Source organism: Aedes aegypti, chromosome 3 (assembly GCF_002204515.2).
Source record: "Aedes aegypti strain LVP_AGWG chromosome 3, AaegL5.0 Primary Assembly, whole genome shotgun sequence".
Taxonomy (NCBI): Eukaryota; Metazoa; Arthropoda; class Insecta; order Diptera; family Culicidae; genus Aedes; species Aedes aegypti.
The window spans coordinates 396,337,223-396,360,355 of record NC_035109.1 but is presented as its reverse complement, the minus strand read 5'-3'; the positions used below and the strand labels follow the sequence as shown (position 1 = coordinate 396,360,355).

The 23,133-nt window shown below is 36.2% G+C and overlaps 1 protein-coding gene across 3 annotated transcripts in view; it reads right to left on the bottom strand.

Moving 5' to 3' along the window:
• Window positions 1-23,133, bottom strand: part of LOC110679619 — a 94,131-nt gene that overhangs the window by 21,912 nt on the left and 49,086 nt on the right. The window contains exons 2-3 of one of the 3 annotated variants that reach the window (XM_021854919.1): window positions 16,569-16,846; window positions 10,629-11,246 (exon numbers count right to left, since the gene is read on the bottom strand). In XM_021854919.1, coding sequence (XP_021710611.1) covers window positions 10,629-10,733 — 105 coding nt within the window. In that variant the 5' untranslated portion in view covers window positions 10,734-11,246; window positions 16,569-16,846. The remainder of the gene's footprint in view (window positions 1-10,628; window positions 11,247-16,568; window positions 16,847-23,133) is intronic. The other 2 variants (XM_021854920.1, XM_021854921.1) reach the window with 2 other exon arrangements.

Sequence of the window (23,133 nt, the reverse complement as noted above, 5' to 3'; positions counted from 1 at the left end):
CGAATTACTGTTAAGAACATAGAATTCCCTTTGGAAATTGCCTACCTTTAGGCGTATTTCGTGGTTCGAGGTGTTTTTAATTTTAAAACAACTCAAAAAGTAAATGACTTGTAAGCGTTTGGCCTTCATATTCGACTTCGGGGGCCATGATTGAAGTAAGTAACGACTTTTCAATATTGCTGAATGTTATTTACATAGGTGATCAATGTTACCCCATATCAGCATAATCAAAAAATCACTTTAAACATGTTATTGAACATGCATAAATATTCAAAAAAATAAAATGCAGTATGTAGTCACGAGCTATGGTTGGCAGTACTTGTTTCAAAAATATAGAATGTGCAATTGCATTTTTAATCGAAATATTTAAGATATATTTAAAAAAAATTATCAATGTTACCCCGGTTTACGGTAATTCAGTTTATAATTTCTAATAAAATATACGATAGTCTGATCATTTATCGTATCGATAATGATAAATATATTTTTACATATTATTATGTTCGTGTTTTATGACCCAGCACAAATTTCGTACAACGAAATCGCTCAGAAATAACGCGATTTGTGCAAAACTGATAAGAAGAGCTTCCAGAAATGTAACACCATCAACAAACAGATAGCGAAAAAAACCGCTTGAAATTCTAAATCTATTCTTGATAAGTAAAAATAAATGTGTGAAAATCAGATTTTTATCTGCATTAGTCTCGGAATGGCAGTATGGTAAAGGCATGCCATACTTTCTGGGACACCCTATAAGTTCGTAAGCTCTTAATAAATGGTGGTATGGCATTTATTAAGAGATCCCTCCGTAAGCCACTTTTTCTGAATTCCACCTATTTTTTTTATCAATTGACATTACGTCTAATGACTGCAAATAATTTCTCTCCAATTCATTCAGGAATTACACTCGAGATTCCTCTAAAAATTTATTCAAGGATTTATTCAATGTATTCTAAGAATCAATTCATGATTTTCCAAGGAACTCTTTCAAACGTATTCTAACATTTTTCTTTGGATCACTTTGAAAAAATCACGATATTTTCTCAAACTTTTCTTGGAAATTTTGCTGCGGCTCTTCCAAAATTTTTCCTAGAATTCCATAAAAAGCACCTAGAACTTTCCTGAGGATTTTTTCTAGAGTTCTTGATGAAACTCGTACAAAGAATTTATTCATTTTTTTAATTGAATTTAATAAATTAATAAGCTGAGGTATCTGTGTTTCTTGGTCGAATCAAGTTTTAAATTATTTTTCCGACTCGTAGAATTTTCAAGAGAACTGCAGGTAGGATTAAAGTAATATCAGTGAAAATACAAAAAAAATGCCTAGAGAACTTTCTACAGGAATCGTTTTTTTAAGAATGCTCAAAAATATATACAGCAGAAATTCCTACACAAATTTCGATTGCGGGAGGAGCACTCCAAAGTCTTTCAAGCTCAAAAGGTATTTCTGGAGAGATTTCTATGATTGTATCCAAACTATTTAAAATAAATTACTTTGAAGAATCCCATTATCAATTTCTCGGGAAATCCCTGACTAAGGCAATGCAATATGTGGAGATGTTCCTAGTAAAATTCCTGATCAACTATTTGAAAATTCAAAAAATAATTCCTGCACAATTTTTTGATAATCCTTGCAATTTCCGGTCAAATTGCCCAGAATGATAGAAAAATAACAAAATCCAGAAGAAACTTAGTAAAATTTCTGTAAAAAATCTTTGTAATAGTTTTTGAATAAGTTTCTAAGTGTTGGACACTTTTTTGGTCTAAGGTTGACTTTCTTGAAGAATATATTTGAGGGGATTATTTATGAAATCTTTGAAGAAATAAAAACATCTTGAAAAATCTGAGGAGGAATTGCTGAGAAATAAAAGGAGCTAGCTTCTTTTTGGATATTCTCTGATGAATTTCTGCATAAAACATATTTTAAGATAACTTGGCAGATCTCTTTGAATATTGTTGGCAGATTACACTCAAGATATATTGAAGGCTGTGAATAGAATCGTCAAATTCAGTCTGACGAGATCTTGAGCAAAATTCTAATTGATTGGAGTAGTTGAAGAAATTTTCAATAAGTCATTCAGAACGCAATTATTTTTGAAGGCAACTTGTTAGAAATTTAAACGTATGCGTGGCCTTTTTTTCTATCGGCCAAGGAGAGTGTTCGTGAAAGTCACGAAAGGAGAACTACAGCGCCATCCGTTTTCGAATAGCAAAAAGGAGTCGATGAATCAACCCCTGCTCGTCGATGAGATAAACGCCCAAAAGCGTGAGAGAGAGAGAGAGATCTACCAATGAAAGCGCACCTTTTTCCGCTTCATATTGGGTATAAAAGTTGGACTTACACAAGGTGAAGCCCTGTTTCTGCTACAACACCGTGTGGCGTCATAGAAGTGGACCATCGAAGTTTTTGTTTCAATTGGAGTGTTGAGAATTAAATTTTTAAAGTTGAATCATATAATATTAAGTGAGAACCAAATTACATACAGTTTAAATACAGTGAAGTAAATCGCGTGTGTAATAAGAACATTCTCACTACTCTGCGAAGCCCAACTGTTAGTGTCCGGTGTAGGTGTAGAGACCAGTGCAAGTCTCCTCTGTGAACGTTAGTGTCTGATTTCCAAAACGGTAGAACCGATGCTCTCCTTTGATCTAACAAATGGTCCTTTGAGCCAGATAGCGTCGACCTTCCGCTAGCCCAACAACGCAAACTAGTGATTCTATATCCGGCATCTTTAACATCGCTGGTGAATCCCTGAGCTTCAATCGTTCAATCGCCATCTTCGTCCTCAAGTATCCTGGATTAACCACGCCATTCCGTTGAGGAAGTACGTCTCCGGACACCTGAGTATCCGGACTAAATATAAGGACTGTTCATTTAAGTAAGTGGACACCTAAATATTAACATTTTGGTGTGAAAATTCCATAAAAACAAATAAAATTTTGTTTCAGTGTGTACCCAAGTGTTTATTTTGACAGCAGACAAAAGTTGACATAAAAAATTATAAATTCCAAGCGATGGGTCGAATTGACATGGCGACTTGCAATTTTTTTCTGCACAAATGGTGTACAGAAAAACTGTCGTTCCGAGATTTGGCTAAAATCGCGAAGTGTCCAAATTGAATTTTTTCAACGCTTTGGCCAAAACAGATATTCCTGACGACGTACGATACATCCCAACAGAAAAATTTGGGAAAAATGATTTGTTATGGCAAGCAATTTGCTCCTGCAGTATGAAAATACTACATATTTCACGACGGGTTCAATCAACAGCGAAAATTATAGAACTGAATGCATTAAAAAATTGCTTCTGCCCATCTACTGAAAGCATACCATGCCTCCATTGTTTTTGCCAGACTTAGCATCGGCTCACTATGCTTCAGCTACTTTGGAGATGCTCAAGAAGGAAAAAGTCGAATTTGTAGAAAAATGATCGAATCCATCAAATTGCTCAGAACTACGCCCCATTGAAACATATTGGGCAATAACCAAACGACATCTTAAGAAGGATGGAAGAGAAGTAAGCTCCATCGATTTTTTCAAGAAAATGTGGTCACAAAAAACAGCAGCACAACGAAAAGTTCCGAAAAAAGTTGTGCAGAACCTTATGGGAGGTATAATGAGAAAAGTAAGAGCATTCTCCAGCAATGCTCAATAAATGTTCAAATTTATGTGAATTTGGTCGAAATTACGTTGATTTTCATGTATTTTAGGTAAACTCATGAATTTGTTCGAAAATAAACAGTTTACTGTAAAAAAACACGTGTCCACTTTCTTAAATGAACAGGCCTTAATACAAATTTAATACCACAAATGTCTTGATAAGGTAATTGCAATTGCTATCGCTTAAGCTATCGTTTTGTGTAGGCCACGCTGGTCCCAAACTTACATATTCACTTCTACGTCACAACTCTACCAAACCTACGGAGCGCCGAATCAAAACCCTCAAGCTTCGTCAGAAGAGCATCATCATTTCCATCAATCTCATCAAGCCATTCGTCGATGGATATGATGAAGAAACCTAGGTCAACGAAGTCCCTGTCTAGTTAGAATATCTTTCCAAGTTGTGGGTTGACTACAACATCGTTCAAAGTGAGCTGGAAACCTTGTACGAGTCGGCTATCGAAAATCATCTGCAAGAGCGTACTGTTCTCGAGTCTACCTTTTATGGCGTCAAGGGCGCCAACAGGAGCGCACAATAAGGCAGAACTGAACCAAAGCTTCTCCAACACTACGCCTGCCGAAATTCGACCCTTCTGTCGGCAGGTGCGATTGCCCAATTCGTTGAACTCCCACGATTTGTTTTTAACGCTGGTACATTCGACAGGCGAGTTCTCGAACATACAGAAATTCTATTGTCTGCGATCATTGTTATCAAATGCAGCTCTACAACTCATCCATACAATCCCCATAAGCGCATTAATGTTGCAATAAACTTCGGTGATCAATGTGGTCTTTAATTTCAATACAAATTATACGTGTATTACAATTTTTATATGTTCCACAATTATGATTTTTTAAGTGTTTAAAAAAACGCACAGTGGTCTAGGATGATTTTTACAACCAATTTTGCGGATCTTCCAAAGGGAGTTGTAGTGATACATGGGCAGTCCCGATAGGGTGATTTTATAAATTGATAATTTTTATGGATATTGCGGATTTCCCAGTGATCCAGGTTGTTTACCACTGAAGCCAAGTAGTCCCCAACATGTGTGAGGCTATCTTTTCACTGAGTGGCAACCTTTCTGATAAGATTTGAGTCGCTTCTTAAAACCAGACCAAAAAACAGAGCTATTTAATTAGCTTTGTGCCAAAAAGAAACATATTTACCTCTCACAAAACGCGGAAGGTTTCATAAGAATGGCGCCAACGCCTAAATCTGGTACAACTATTTCATTTCAATGAAAGCTAAAACAATCAGCTGAATAATTAAGGAATTGAATTTTATGAGTTAAAATGTATTCACAGTTTCACCTAATAATCTGATCTAATAACTTTTCTGTGCGGCAGAATTCCATGATATTCAGATCATTATTTTGAGACCATAAACGTCCTTAACAATTTTGCTTAAACATGATCCTCAAAATACTACATAGATACGTTGAAATATTATTGGCCCAATATCAGGTTCAATTACACCCCTGTACCGCAAAATTCTGTATCCTTCAGATCACCATTAGTAAATCCCAAACACATGCACACGCTATGTCTGAACCAGCAGATTATAAAAATCGAATGTACATCGGATAGTTTCATCATCTTCAAAAAGTTCATAGGAACGGTTAAAAAAATTATGCCAAATAAAAAGTGAAACTATCCCACTGTACAGCAGCTCTACAGATCCATCAATTCTGTGTTGTTGAATTTCGGCTAGTTCCGACAACCATAAACGTCTGCTTGTCGAAAGGTTTACATAGTTTTATTTTACAATTAAATTCAATCATTCTACCATGTGCCGCCATCCGAAGGCACTGTACCGGAAACATTCTTTAAAAATCACAGAAACATCTAAACATTGTTGCATCTATTCAGTCAAATTTATATGGTGACCCCAAGCGCCACGTACGCTTTTACTAAGCACTACATCCTCAAAGGTTTCACAGAAACATTACATTAATTTTAACCAGTGTCGGATCAAATAACTCCACTGTGAGGCAGAATGTCAAATGTATTAAGTAAATAACAATACTAGATATAAATTTATTCCGAAACCGATTACCGATTTTGTCAATAATAATAAAAAATGCTTTTTGCGTAACGCGACACCATTTGCAGAACCCTGTTGGAAGATAAGCGTTACGCGGCGCTACAAATGAGATTCTACAATTATTCAATATTTACTTCCAGTTTGAAGTCACACTTCTTCTTCTTCTTTCTGGCATTACGACCCCACTGGGACAGAGCCGGCTTCTCAGCTTAGTGTTCTTATGAGCACTTCCACAGTTATTAACTGAGAGCTTACTGTGCCAATCACCATTTTTGCATGCGTATATCGTGTGGCAGTTACGAAAATACTCTATGCCCAGGGAAGTCGAGAAAATTTCCAACCCGAAAAGATCCTCGACCGGTGGGATTCGAACCCACGACCCTCAGCTTGGTCTTGCTGAATAGCTGCGCGTTTATCGCTACGGCTATCTGGGCCTTCTATCAATACATAGAAGGATTGCCTAGAACAAACCCGTATTGTAAAAATTATAGCAGAGCAGATATAGGCGATTATAGAGTGATGTTTGAAAAAGTGCATTTCAGCGATGGTGTCGCGTTACGAAATGCAACTGCTGTTAGTTTGTTTTCAAAATGTTTTTTCAATTACTGTTGAGATTTTGTCCACAATCTAGCCTGTTATTTTAGAATTTTGTTGAGCAAACTAACGCAACGTATGTAACTCAGAATCTTTATAGATTTAGATTATGGTTTATATTTGATCCAGAAATCTACAAGGATTCAGTTCGAAACACCATAAAATTTTGCTTCAATATCTCTGAAATAGGTTTGAAAAGCTTACAATATTCTGATTGCAAACTTCAGGTTCGAAAATATCACGTGATTCAGATCTAAATTTATTTTGTTATTTATTAGCTGTTTAATACTGAAAGCTCTTTCAAAACAGGTTATGGAAATCCCATTTGAATATACGAAAACGTTTTTGAAAATTTTAGAAAAAAGTACACAGCAGTAAAATGACTGTTAAATGTAAAACTCTATAGAAAGAAATAGATTAAGAAATCTAATAAATTCCATTGAAAATTTTATTCGTTATCAGAGTCAACTCTCCGTTACTCGATATTTCGTATCTCTTTATGTATTGGGTTTAAAAACCATGGTAAAAGTTGGATACCTCAATGGCCCCTTGGATCGCATTCGCACTTGTTTCGTGTTCTGTAACTTGATATCTCACTAACTCAAAGGTACCTCCAATATCGAATTATGGAGAATTGACTTATTTAAACAAATAATTATAAGTAAATGTGTAATTTGTAATATTGCTAACTCTAATTTTCAAAATTTTACCATTTTTTTCCCGCATTGAAGCCGAACATATCTGGTCACTTTATCCTAAACGATAAAGAGATATTTGCTGTGATATCACGAGCTTGTGATGCTTCCATGCCGCGAAAGGCCCTTCCTAGAAAGAACAGGCCGCTGGTGTACTGGTGGTGCGAATCAATTGCAAACAACTTTGGCGACCTGTAGCTAAAATTTGTGACTTGAACATTTCTGAGAACGGCATCAGATTCAGCATACCCAAATCTACTCGAGACACATAATTTGATTCTTGAGACACGCAAAAATGTTATTTTTGTTGCCCTGTGTAATCGATGTACTCTTCCCGCACCATCCCATTAGCCCATAGACCAATCCAGTTGCCTGCGTAGTAGTGCAATGTTGACAAAATTTTCTTTGTTTGCTGTGAGAACTGTCACAACATTGCTTTTGTTTGCTGTGAGAATCAAAATATAAACAGAATTGCAGCAATACAATCACTTCCTTGTTGGCCTGCCGTTGACCGAAAGCTCAATAACGTCAAACAAAAATCGATACGTTTTCATTCTGAGGAAATCGACTTGTGTAAGATTGATTCTGCGTTGGTGTTCGTGGCAGTTTGCTTGGGGACCTCTATGGCCCTCAGCGTCGTATGCGGCAGATGAAGGAGAAGAAGTGGTGAGAGTGAAAAACGAGAAGCTGGCAAATCCCAAATGTTGCCCTAACATGTTTAGAACCACGATGCAACGCTGCATTGATCAAGGAATCTTCCCGGATGTATGGATGCGACAGAAATTGGTGCTACTACCAAAGGCGGGGAAACCACCAGGTGACCCGTCGGCGTATAGACCTATCTGTCTACTAGATACGACGGGCAAGTTATTGGAGAGGTTGATCCTCGACTGGCTAGTACCGTACACGGAAGGTGCGGACGGTCTGTCCAACAACCATTTTGGATTCAGGAAAGGTAAATAAACCCTGGACGCCAACCAGACGGCCGTTCAAACAGCTGAGATGGCAATCGAGCATAAAAGGAGCGGCGTCCGTTACAGCACGGTTGTCACTCTGGATGTGAAGAATACGTTCAACAACGCAAGCTGGGAAGCGAAAGTACATGCAATGTACCGGCGGTTGTACAATTCAAGTTACCGGTACAGTTGTGTAGGTTTCTAATAGTAGTTTACGGAACAAGTTACAGAATGATGATTTTAACAGTACGAGTCGTAAATTCATCCTACGAGGCTTGCCGAGTAGGATAATTACGACGATTTCTGTAAAAATCTAATTCTGCAACGAGTTACGTACAACATTTTTTGCAATTTCGTAGAAGACCACTTGAGAAATTATATCGGAATGCATTCACCATTATTCTATAATTTCTGAGAAATTATTGTGTTATAATTCATTACGCAACTCATAACAGGTGCTATTTTGATAGTAGGTTTCTACTCTATGACACAGAGGAAGCGTTCGAATCATCGCGGGAGTACCTCAAGGTTCAATCCTGGGTCCGATGTTATGGAATGCGAAGTACAATGACGCACTGAGGCTGCCTCTTCCGACGGGTGTTAAGATTGTTGGCTTTGTCGACGATACCACCCTAGTGATCTATGGCGAATCGATGGAGGAAGTAGAGTTGGCAGCAACGCACTCTATCTCCATAGTTCAGGAATGGATAAAGTCTATGAAACTTGGACTGGCCTGTCACAAGACTGAGGTGGTGGTGGTCAACAACCGCAAGTCCGAGCAACGAGCGCTTATCTCAGTAGGTGATTGCACCATGGTGTCCATGCGATTACTTAGGCATCTTGGGGTAATGATCGATGACAAGCTCAGCTTCGCTAGCCACGTTGAGTATGCCTGTAAAAAGGCATCTATGGCTATAGCGGCGCTTTCGAAGATGATATCTAACGGCTCTGCTGTAATTGCCAGCAAATGCAAGTTCCTGGCATGCATGGTGCTATCCATACTAAGGTATGGAGTACCAATCTGGTCAAAAGCGCTTAGAAAGAGCAGAAACCTAAAGCGGTTGGAAAGCACGTACAGGATCATGTGCTTAAGAGTAGCAAGTGCATACCGAAAGGTATCTGCAATCATAGCCGGGATGACGCCCATTGAGCTCATCATCAAGGAAGATGTTCAATGCTTCAACCAAAGAGGTAACGAAAGAGTCCACGACGCGTGTAAAGAGGCAACGCTCAGAAGTTGGCAGCAGGAATGGGATAGCTCCTCTAAAGGTATATGAACCCACCGGTTAACACCAAATGTGTTAGATTGGTATGAAATAAACGACGTCAGGACATGCATTCACCTTTATTTCGCAATCTCTGAAAATGGTTGTGTAATGATTCATTACGCAACTTTAAATAGATGCGTAATGAAAAAGCTTTGCGTAGTATTAATAACGCAACTGATTTCAGTTGCGTAAAATTAATATTATGACACAGCATAATTCAGTGCAGATCATTTCAGGACATATTGATGTGTTGAAAAACATCCTAATACGTGTAGAAAATGCAAAATATGAAATTTGTTTTGACAAATATATTTAATTTGTTTAGTAGTTTTATTCGCAAAACAAGCCAAGCCGTTCTCATAGAGTATGTTAGCAAAACACATGTTTCAAGTTATATTGTTTCATGTTCTTTTAAACATCTAATCAAATTTCTTTCACCGTTTCCTAAGGGAAGATTCAAATATTACGTCCATCGTTTTCTAGACCCCCCTCTGTCACGCTTTTTCCAATACCGAATGGTGAACTCATGCATCGGTCCATACATGCACTGTCATAGTTCCATAGACCCCCCTCTCCCCCTTATAATGGACGTCAGTTTTGGATGACCCCTTACGGTACCTAACAATCTAGTATTCATTGCCTTCTTCTCCATGCTCCCTCTTACGTTAGGCAAAACAGACTGATATGCCGGCAAACAAATTTATTATTTACAGTTAACTCTCCATAACTCGATATTGAAGGAACCATCGAGTTAGGGAGGTATAGAGTTATAGAACACAAAACCAGCGAAACTGCGATCCAAGGAATCATCTCGGACCTAGGTACTCATGAAAACCAACCTTAAATATGGTTCTCTAACTCGGAATAGAGATACTAAATTGGGGAGAGTTTGCTGTATTTCGATATATGTGTATGGAAATGAACTGAAAATTTATGTTTTTTTGAATTGCGAAGAACTTTATTGCATGTTATAGATTGAAAACACCTTTTCGTAAAAATAAATCAATATACCGTTATTTTTTTTTGTTCCCATTTCCTGCTGTTTTTATTTTGTAAAATATTTGCTTTCAACATTCAAGCATTTGTACACATTATTGTAGACAAAAAAGTTCAAATCCAACTCTGACCAAATTTAGACCTGTACACCATTACAGCATTAGGAAATTACACATGAAAAAGCTTCCACCCTTCATTGGCCATATCCACGCAATATAAAATAAATCATTTTTACGATCTGATTATTTGTAGCATTGAAGCGAAATGAAATCCTACGTAACGATGCCGCCACCCATTCGTTTTCATGGTTCTACCGAGTACGAATGGATTTGTTGATGAGAGGATCTCAAACAAAAGCACGTGATTTGATGGCAGAATGCACAACTGCCACATACACCTATCCATATGTACTTACCAGAGTGTAAATGGCACTCGTCAGTGCTAAATGTTTCGCGTGTAGCATTCGACAGCATCCATTAGCCCGAAGTGGCCCATAAGGGTACAGGATGGCCGACTTCATGGCTGTTTCGAGTTTGTGGTTTTAATGGGTTGGACCGCTACGAGCACTCTTTAATACCGCTTTTTCTACGTTCGGCTGCTTGAGCACAAGTGTTGAAAGCAAACGGAGAAACAGGACGCAATGATGAGCGATGAGAAAACAGGATAACGCCAGGAAGTGCTGCAGCAATTTACGAGTTTCAAGAGTTGCACGGCAGAAACGTTTCCGAGCAGGTTGTTGTTGTTGTTGTTGTTGGATGCACACACTTGAGGAGCTACTTTTAAGCGACGAACAAACAGTAGATGATTGCTTTCATCTTCTGTGTAGCTAACTTTATTTTCCGTTTGTGTTTCACGAGAGTATAGTTTAACTTAATTCACTAGTTCACTTTCAATTTGTTGTTCGCACTTCACCTACCGCATCTTTGTGGTTCTATTTGTAACTGTGTCATCGCTTCGATATACTTTTGAACTTCAAAAAACCAATGTGGATTTCTACAGGCGACGATATTGACGATTCCGCTTGTCTCATTTTCTATATGGGTAGATATGAATCTTCTTAGGATAGGAATGATTCAATCCATGCCGTCTTAGACCATGGGCGTTGCCAGGGTTTTCATCAGGGGGAGGGGGAGTTCTGACTTCAACGACCGTTCAAAGTTACACAAGAACTTTTTAGAGTACAACCCTTCAGATCTACACGCGTAACCAGTAGCGTGGGACAAAATTTATATTCCAGTCCACTTTTTGGATTTGGGTCTCATAGCAACTGAGCAAAATTTCAGCTCGATCGGTGAAACTATATTTTAACACCAGCCGTTCAAAGTTTGCGTGGGATTTACTATGAGAAAACTTACTTTTGCAAAGCAAAATCACCTTAGGTCGCCCATTGACCTGTATAAAAATTCTGAACACATACCTCGATAGCTATTTTAACCATGAAGAATATTACCGAAGACCGCGAAACAATCCGACACTTGCGGTAAAAGTTATTCAATGAAAACCTATTAGAAAGGCGACGTTTATTAATATGTAAAGAATAACAATAATTACAATAATAACAAAATTGGTCAAAATTTCTAAATAGCCTATGCTTAATAACTTTTTTCACAAGCATCAGATTGCTTCGCGGTCTTCGACAATGTTGTTCATCGTAAAAATACCTATCGTTCACGTTTTTTATAGAGGACAATGGGCGATTATTTCCGGAATATCTCCGGTATGGTTCCGAATTCAGCATTGTTCATTTACTACAATGAATGAGTCCCTTTGTAAAGTCAGCTTTTTGAAACTACCATGTCGGAGCTCGGTAACGTTAAGGTTAAGAGCAAATTTTTGTGAAAGACAGTCATGTTGAAATATGAATGGTTCACGAATTATGACCAAATAATGTGAAACACTGACATTTTTTGGAGTTTTTGTACCAGAACACTACGAAAAAATATACTACCACTACAATATGTTAACAAAAATTGTGCAGTTTAGTGTTTCACGTTATTTCATGTCATTCGAATCATTACGCACAGAGCTACAGGCCTCCAAACATGACCATATTGTATGGAAATCGAGATTTGTTTGCTTTTAAATTTCCAATATTGTATTAACCCCTCTACCGGCAGCTTCATATTTTACCACAATAAAAATATTCAAACCTCGATAAATTTTTTGTTTCACGATTTTTTTGCACCATTATTTCACAATTCCTCAAAAAACTCTAGTTTCTGAATCTGTGTCAATATTGTTCATCGGTAAACTGGATCCTGAGATATTCCGAAATTCCTTGGGGAACCGACGCGTAGCTATAGTCCACGGTAATATCTCAGGCTACAACATTTCTATCGTATTCGGATATTCACTCTTCGGAACAATACATTAATGAGAGTATGTTGTGAAAAAATGAAGCAATTTGGTGCAACCGTCTTTGAGTAATGAGCATCCATGTGTCTGGTACCAGGCTGGCCAAATAAAGGTCTTAAAAACTTCAAAAAACTTCATATCGTATTTTTCAGATATCTCCACATATTATTTTTTTGATAAATTGACGTAAAACAATATGGCCACCAAAGATATTTTATATGGAAAATGTCGGTCCCTCAAGGAACATTTGAATATCTTTGGCACCAAACCACCAATGACTGATATCGACATAGATTCTCAAACTAGATTTTTTTTTGAGAACTTATGAAAAAATGGTTCAAAACATCGATAACAAAAAAGTTATCAAGGTTTGAATAATTTTAATGCGGTGAAAAATGAAGCTGCCGGTTGAGGGGTTAAGGCCTAATAATAGCTTGGTAGAATTTGGAAATCTGTACATGGATTTTTGAAGTTTTTTTTTTAAAGAAATCGTTCAAATAACTCCGGCTTGTTTCTACATAAAATACTTTGAACAATCTCTGGTTGAATCGCAAAATTATCCATGGAAATATTTTTGCTGGAATCTTTATAAAATTTTTTACACTTGTTTTTGGTGTGGCAGAATAAATGATTTCCATAGACAAATCAATCATTTCAACACAAGAGTAACTTCTACTGTGGCCTCTGAGTTTTAGCATGCAATTTATTTGAAAATTTCAGCTCCGAAACTATTGATTTTAGTCAAAACTGTTCTATGAAATTGTAGTGAGTGTTTTGGGCTATAAAAAAACGCACACACGCTGAATTTTTACTTTTATTATAAAGAAATGGAAATTTATTTTTGAATTTTAAATTGCTCTAAAACTTAGTCTATAATATTTTTTTATTTTCATCATAGAATCTTGATAGCAAACAGATATTAGGGACAAAGTTCATGATGGAGACTTTTTATTTATAAAAAAAGTTTTTCCAAGAACAACTTTTTGTTGATTTTTAAAATATTGTTTTTTTATTAAAATAAATATACTTTCATCGTCAAAATAGAATTTTGAAATCATTCTGGTTCATATTGAATACTATCATCAGAAAAGTGATCATGATAATCTTTATGGATCAGAATTCTAAGATTTTGATTTTATCATCAGAACGTCTTTTTTACAATAAAAACCAAAGTTTTAAAAATCTTCCGAATGTTGACGTTAGAAAAAAAAAATTCTCAAAAAGTTGTCTATATTTTTCTATTATAGCCCAAACTACTCACTTTCGAATTAAAATTTGTTTTCATAAGTTATTCTTGTGTCAAATGATCGATTTTTCTGCGGAAAGCAGTTACTCCTCAATACCAAAAAATGTGTAAAATTCAATCTTCATCGAAGATATATCGAAAACATTTCAAATAATTCTGATTTATTCTGGATGGAATTTGGATCTTGCAGGTGTTCTCAGAGGTTTGAGAGGTTTGTCTGAGTTAACTTTTTGATTAGTCGTTAGTTGCATCTCTTCGAATATATTCAGAGAAAATTTAAAAGATTTTTTTTATGGTAAGCAAAATTTATAGAAAGTTATTAAGATCATTTTCAACAAAAAACTTCTGGTGTTTATAATGGTTGAAGGGGAAAATCGGGATGTATTTTGGAAGAAACAATTGTACAGGTATGTTCCGTTTTTATCACGTTCCGATTTTGTCACGCTCCGGTTTCGTCAACAATCTATTCTACACAAACATAATTTTTTCTCAATTTTCAAAATGTTTAGAATATGAACTAAATATTTATTTTGAAGCAATTTAAATGTTTTTAAATAGCCTCAGTTTTGAATTTTCGACATTATGTTGATGTTGAGCACCTACGATGATAGGTGCCAAGTCACATACGATTCAATAAGGTTTGAATCCTTCTTATCCAATTAGAGATTTCAAACTTAGCATGGTCTGTTGGACAAGATTGAGTTGCTCTGGCCACATTCTAGCAACAACCGGAATTTGTGATTAGTTGAATACGTACTTAAGAGAGTTGAATAGACCTCTTCTTTTTCTTATTTAACAAGACATCAAAGAATTTACTATGTAAATTTGATAGCATTTCACTGATCCTGATCCAAGGGGAAGGGAAAGAGGTCCAGTAGAACTAAGAAATAATAGAAAATTTTAGAATTTTCACATAATAAGTTTGCAACAAGGACAATTTCAGAAACTGTTGACACTGAACGTCCTCACGTCACGCACGTTTACATCTCAAATTTGCTGGGATCTTGATCTCTGAACAGACTTGAACTTCTTCCCCACATTGAGACTTAAAAGTTAATTAGGAGTCTTATACCAACAGTCATTAAAATTTGTACACTTTTGTGTTTTTGATGTCTTTCTACATAAATAAAGGGGACGGACCTGGTGTAGTGGTTAGAACACACGCCTCTCACGCCGAGGGCCTGGGATCGAATCCCATCCCCGAGATAGTCACTAAAAATTATAGTGACGACTTCCTTCGGACGGGAAGTAAAGCCGTTGGTCCCGAGATGAACTATCCCAGGGCTAAAAATCTCGTTAATAAAGATAGAAAAAAAAAAAAAATACATAAATAAAAATGGAATGGTGCTTGTATGTCATGAAATGGCTCAAGAACGAATTAAAAGACTTACATGATTATTTCACTGTCAATTGTTCCGATGTGTTTGAGTAAAGGAAATGATTTGGCAAATTCTCTGGAATAACTGAAAACTAATCTGTCGATTTTGCATGGGAAATTGCATGCCATTTTTTAGCAGCCTACTTGACAAAACGAAGTTTGACGGACCACAAGTATTTAATATTATTTTCACTTAACAAAAAACTAGAATTTAAGGTTAGTTTATTGCCAGGCTATTAGTGATCTAACGTAAAGCTAAAAGACGATGGTGGCGCTGTTCTGGATAAACGATTAGTGCATCCCTGTCTAAATGGATAGTAATAACTTTAGAAGAAAGATGACCACAATCATTTTACTGATAGATTTTGGCAATTCAAAGCACAGGAAACCGTAAATATTTATTTCAGTTGGCAAAGCTTTCGCAACATAACTCTACATTTAATCGCCAATCTGGGGTGGCCAAAAATGCAAAAAATGTACCTTGGCAAGAAAGCTCTATGTTGATAACTGAGTAAGTCTTATAAACCACCAAGCTGAGAAGAAGGATTTTTCTTCTGGGATATAATGCCATAAAGAAAGATGAAGATGAACAATAGAAAAATAAATTGTTTCTTGTTTAATCTTAAAAAAAAAAATAATCAGCTTGACCCACTTCCTTGTAGTTATTTTTACAAAAATGTCGCACCTGGTGATGCAAAGGACACTTATGTGATTATCGTTTTTTATATTAATTTTAATTTTAACTAACAAAACTAAAACTATTGATGATTTATTACAAAATCATATTGATTGAAAGGAGTCTGCAATCAACTTTTATTACGAACCTATAAGGACGAACAATCTAAACGCTTCTCACAGCTCCTAACATCAATTCCGTGCATTTGCATGATGAAAATGTGTCCTGACAAAACTGAAATTTTCTTTTCGAATTTGTGAAATATTCCGTCTAAGAGAATTATTCCGTTTTTATCACAGTTCCGTTTTTGTCAACTGAAAATTGCCGATCGTGTTGATGGAACTGCTAAGAAGCTTTTTTAAAAAAAATGAATGTTTAAAATATTTAGTATTGTACCAAACCAAACAGTTAGAAATCGCAGAAGAACTAACGTTAAAAATATAGTTTCCTGGTACAAATTACATCACATCCGCACAAAACGGGAACGGAAATCGTTTGAATGACGTCTTTTCTCGCACAAAACGTTATTTTCTGAGTTCAGAAGTGCAATTATAGCATCGCATAACCAAAAAGGTGGTTTCATTATTCGTACATTCTGGATGTATGATACCCCCCTGTCCACTAATCACTCCCATGTCTAAGACTGCTGCATGCCTGAATTTGTTCACTGGTAGTCCAAACGGGTTCACGGCTCCCTTACCGGAAGAGTATCCAATGGCATTTTCGTCCTGCTTCTAAAATTCTTCTATAGCTTTCAGTTCGTTTCTTTGCAACCATCGGCCATTACCGGAATAAATTGATAGATGGAATCGGTTTTTGTCATTGCTTGTTGTTTCGCTAGCCTCGCGCAATACAATGCACTTTAACTGCTTTAAAGCAGCATTTTATACCAGAAATACAGCCAACGACCTGCCCGTGTCCGTGTTTGGGCGTTTGAAGTCCTTAACTTTGAACTTTTCTTTTCGTCAGACCAGCACCCTGCAAAGGAGAAAGAAATTCAATTTGAATTAGAAATCGTACTTTTTGTGGGACCGTCAATACATCTGTAACCACTAAGGACGCCCGGTAACGATGATGATTGTGTAGAGGAGATTGAGAGTTTGTCGTCGGTAGCAAATTACAATAATTGATTCAATTTGTAGGCTGTGGGAAAACACGACGGGACGGGGGGAAATCGATTCGCCCAGATTTGATGGAACTGTTGATGTTGACGAGATTTATCATTTAAAATAAGTCAATTTATTTTGCGAATACACGGGAATTGGTTTGAAATGAGTTTTATGCGGTTTCAATGAGCGATTACATATTTTGGTATTGACTATATTAGCCAAGTTGAAAAACATTTTTTTCTTTCAATAGTACATAGCGAAAGAGGTAGATTTGAGATATTTTGATGTTTTAAATAATAAAGTGGGAAACTTGAAAAGGGTGTGTGGTGCAGACGCATGAATCACAAGTTATATCAATAGGGTAACGACTGTTCTCAAACGCTAACAGTTGGCGTCAGCGGCAAAAATTACAGACAACAACCTTTCGCACATTCAGTTTCTCTTACCGGCCGCCGAGCGGCGACACTGATGTTTGTATTCCGCTCAATGATCGCACTACGCTGGATTCTCAAATTTCTCAAACTTTCAACACAAGCGCATGAAGGAATGGTAGTCGGAGAACTGTCAAAACGTATGGAAAATAATTAAAATCGTAAATTGCTTGCAATTAGGAAACTGAATCAAAAAAGTAGTGATTAGAAATCAAGTGTAAAGTGAATACATAACTTTTTGTGTTTAGTTCATCTTCCGTGGTGCTTTCTTTGCTTCAGGATTTCGTTTTTACTTCCATTGAAAAAGAGCCATCTATTGCCTTTTGAGTTTTGAATATCGCCCTATTGTATAATTAGGCGAATATTCGCTAAGTATGTAATTTATGACAGACTACAGTGACATAGTCACTTTGCGCAAATGTCGGAAGAAAATATTACGAAAACAATATTCACTAGGGAACCAGATAGATGTCGGAGACATCGTAGAAGGCCACGATTACGCTGGTTATTCATAATGGATGAGGACGAAGGTTCGGGGCAATCTTCAATCACCGTTTATGTTTGAAGATTACATAGAGTACACAAAAGAATTCACAGATGACTGTAAGTGTAGTTGTAGTCAAAATATGATAGATAGAATATACATGTATGAGTTTGCGTGAGCATAAATCTTATTTATGTATCTTCAAAGGGTTACTAGTTACGCTTGTTGGTTCAAAGACCGGTAGTCAGCTGAGTTCTTGATCTTGAACAATTGTTTGACTTTAAATCTGATAGTTTTTTTTTGGTTTGACCTCGTTTAATACCATCCGAGAAAACATCGTTACAAATTGTTGATCCTAAGACATGTTGTCAATAAAGTTCTTCGAATATCGTCAATCAGTTAATGGTTCTGCTTCGGTGTAAACCTTATTCATAAACCTTCAGAAGATCACTAGTTATGCTTGTAGATCTAAAAGCCTTTACTTACTAGATCAATGATATAGGATAGAATTATCTCCAAAAGACAATCGGTTGCCTGTTCAAAGTTCATGATAGCATTCTCCATTGATAACGATGTTGACTAGCTCGAGTCTTCCGTTTTAAGATATTATTTACCGTTGCTCGTTTGGTTCTATTTAAGAGCCAGTTCGCGAGAACCGCAACCCCCTTTCCAAGGGAAGTTGTATTGATGTTCTCCGATCAGGCTGAAATTTTCAGGGATTTTTCTTCTATATAAAAGATGATGTTTTGCAAAATATTAGATTTTTATATTAGGGGGAAGTGGGACAAAATGACCCCCAATGATTTCATGTCACTAAACATGCAAAATCACAAAAACTGATATGACTATAGTAAAAGTGCACGGATTATGTTGAAATTTGGCATGAATACTCTACGTTATATAAACTTTGAGATTGGCATGGTATATGGATTTTGAAAGTACTTCAAATCGAGAAAAATGAGTTTTTCATAAAAAAATTAGTGATTTTCAAATCGATTTTTTTCCTACCAACCGAACTAGGTCAAAAAACTAAATATGACGTTTTGTAGGGTAACTCATGGGCTTTCATTTGAGGTGTAATCTAGATATGCCGTTTCAAAAATGTTCGAAAAAAATTTTTTTTTTTCGGGGTAGTGTTTGAACTTGAGCCATTTTGCGAGTACCGCAACCGCCTTGTCTAGAGAGGTTGTATTGATGTTCTCCGATCGAGCTGAAATTTACAGGAGTTGTTTTCCTATATAAATGAAGATATTTCGCAAAATTCCAGATTTTTATATTAGGGAGAAGTGGTACAAAATAACCACACATGATTTAATATATAAAAATATACAAAATTAATTAAACTGCTATAATAGCGATAGTAGGGGCCCAGATAGCCGTAGCGGTAAACGCGCAGCTATTCAGCAAGATCAAGCTGAGGGTCGTGGGTTCGAATCCTCCCGGTCGAGGATCTTTTCGGGTTGGAAATTCTCTCGACATCCCAGGGCATAGAGTATCTTCGTACCTGCCACACGATATACATATGCAAAAATGGTCAATCGGCATAGAAAGCTCTCAGTTAATAATTGTGGAAGTGCTCATAAGAACACTAAGCTGAGAAGCAGGTTTTGTCCCAGTTGGGACGTAACGCCAGAAAGAAGAAGAAGAATAGTGATAGTAAAAATGCACGAATTTGTATGAAATTTGGCATGTTTACTTTACGTTATATGAATGATCATTTTGGATAGAAAAATGTTTCAAATCGAGAAAAACCTGTTATTTTGTAAAATTAGTTTTTTTTTCAAATCGACTTATTTTTGATCAACCGAACTAGGTTGAAGTTTTGTATGACAACTCAAAGGCTTTCATTTGCGGTGTACCGTGATAAATCAAAATCCGGGCGGTATGAGCAGCGTATTGAGGCCTCTTGTCGGTAGTTGTAATACAGATTTTATCATACCGTGTTGCCGCTGCCGTATCTGAAAGAAATGTCACTTTCTTGCAAAAGTGATGATGTGGATAACAATAAGTCATTGCGCCAATGTTTTCGTTAGCAGCTTCAGCGGGTCAGTAGTAAGCGTTGTTTCTTCTTACGCTGTTCGGATGGGAATCAACTACCGCATTTTTTTAATTTGGATAATGTTTAATGGGTTTGATTAGGAGGGTCACATGTATGTGTGTATGATGGTATGTTTGCTAGAGATCAATTTGTAAATAATTGAGTTTAGCTTAGTTTAGACTGACTGCTCATATGGCTGCTATGAGACACTGTACTGTTTATATATTGAATGGAATTTTGACTTTTACTAGTCTCGATGTTTGCAAATTTCTCGAAAGAGTAAAAGAGTACAATCCGTTTAAACGGTACAGTAGTTCTTGTGATTTTGTGTGTTTTCCGACACAAAAATATTGGAGGTCATTTTGACCCACTTTTCCCTTGCAAAAAGTGTAGTTCTGCCAAATGGGTTTCTTTTTGAATAGTAATAAACACATATTGTGTAAGCAATGTTTGTGATTTAGTTGTTTGGACAGGCATGTTGGTGGTTTAAACTGCAATCATTACTGATTGGTTCAATGAACGACGCACAGTATTGTTCTTATTACATATTACTCATGTTTTGATGATGTTCAAAGTATTATTCCAGTTTTATTTGAAAATTTTGTACTTACGGCATCGAAACATACAATTCCAATACAATGTCCAGATTCAAAAACATTGGGCTTCAATTCCGGACAGCCTCTTTTTACTTTTTCAAACCATATTTACAGCATTTATTTTCAATGTGGTGTCACTAAACTTTTAAACTATAACTTTGTGTATTATTATGTTACAATCACTACTGCTGCGACGATTGCCTCCATCTAAGCGCCCCTCGAACGCATGGGAGAAATGTCAAGTGGGGGAATGAGAATTGAAAAAAATACCTTCTCATTGTTGATTGATCAATGTGAATGCAAAATCGTTTATAAGCCATTTTATGAGACGTTTCGAATCATATGGTTTCCGTTTGTTTACCAGCTTTGAAAGTTTCTGGCGGGTCGATTTATTTACGTTTCTTCTAGCGTTACATTTGGAAGGAGCTTTTTCAACAATGGCGCTGGTGGCAATGCAACAAAGTTTCTAATTTACGCATGTAAAATTGAAATCAGCAAGCAAGGAAGGTATTTTTTATCTACAGGTAACATGATACATGTAAACCGGGTAGAAACATGTGCTGAAAGAGACGGGGACGTCATCGCCAACAAAAATGTGACCAGCGCCATTCAGATGTCACGCTAGTTTTTTGAACAACAACAATGAGCGGCCCGCCAGAAAACGTCATTCGAACGTCTCGTAAAATGGCTTATGAAGTGAATTACAATTTATATATTATTACTATATGCTTTTTAAAACTGAATAATTACAGATAGCGACCTGAATTACCCTATGTTAAATTTTAAAATTTGAATTTCTTTGCCTAGTAAGAGACCAAATGTAAGTAATAAAAATATGCTATACGATTATCTCTAACCAATAAATTTATACCTTTGAGCTGATCTCATCTGGGACATTGATGAGTTTGTTGAACAGACCTCCGAAAGGCCAATACTTCGTAATAACTACAAAAACAGCTATTTTTTCATTCAATATAGTTGTATAAATGTTATCAATTTAGCATTTTATTGGTATATATTATCAGAGTGTCCGGATATTGGTACCGTCCGAATTTTGATTCACTACGGTACACCGCGAATCAAAGCTCCTGAGTTTCCCTACAAAACTTCATATTTAGTTGTTTGAACTAGTTCGGTTGACAAAAATATAAGTCGATTTGAAAAAAAAAACTAATTTAAAAAAAAAAAAAAATAAACAGATTTTTTACCAATTTGAAACATTTTTCTAATCCAAATACCATGTTCATTTTGAAGTTCATATAACGTTAATTAAACATGCCAAATTTCATGCAAATTCGTTTATTTTTACAATCTAGAGAACCGAACACCCGTTTGAGCTGAAAACTTAATCGATTGGTCACCACCAGCGAGTGACCAATCGATTAAGTTTTCAGCTCAAACGGATGTTTGGTTCTCCAGATCCGTGCTCTTGAAAATTTGAGGTTTGGCTTCGATTTATCTTCACCTTAATTGATTTTGTATGTTTTTATATATTAAATCATTAGTGGTTATTTTGTACCACTTCTCCCTAATATAAAAATATATTCTTTTGCATAGGAAAACAACTCCTGTAAATTTCAGCTCGATCAGAGAACATCAATACAACCTCTCTAGACAAGGCGGTTGCGGTACTCGCAAAATGGCTCAAGTTCAAACACCACCCCGAAAACAATTTTTTTTTCGAAAATTTTTGAAACGGCATATCTAGATTATACCTGAAATGAAAGCCCATGAGTTACCCTACAAAACGTCATATTTAGTTTTTTGACCTAGTTCGGTTGGTAGGAAAAAAATCGATTTGAAAATCACTAATTTTTTTATGAAAAACTCATTTTTCTCGATTTGAAGTACCGTAAAATGGGGTAACTTTGATAGTTTTTTCGAAGAAAACTTGAATATTTATGCTTGCTGTTTCAAAGAATAATAATTTATATTTTTAAAACAAGTACTGGCATCCTAGCTATCGATTGCAGTCGATAGATTTCCAAAAGATTCATTATGAATGGATATATAATTTTTCATATAATCGAAAGTTGGTTTTCTGTTTTGGGGTAACTTTGATAATGGAGTATGAATCGAACAAAATTGAACGAATAACGAACATTTGTAGGGCATTGCATACCTCTAGGCGTTTAACGTTATATGGAAATTTCTGACTTAGATTACAGAAATGGTCCCAGTTTGTGAAAATGCTATTCGCTAAGAGATTTGAGACCGTATTCTAGTTCTATGATAACTAGGCTGTCAAAGATAAGTGGCCAACTATTCAAAACTACATCAAATAGTGATCGTAGAACAGATTGTTTGCAAGCGTTTCGAAAATGCTAAAATTGTGTCAATTTTTAATATTCGTATAAAAAGCCTCAAATGCACTTGATTCCAATGAAAATAGCTTTGACATGAAGTGTCATACTAATACTCTTTACTTTTGTATTCGTTTTGCTTAACTGATTAACAGAAACTTCGTTATTTCGTTTAATGTGTTGTGGGTCTCGCACTATCAAAGTTACCCGCATTATCAAAGTTACCCCGTTTTACGGTACTTTCAAAATCCATATACCATGCCAATCTCAAAGTTTATATAACGTAGAGTATTCATGCCAAATT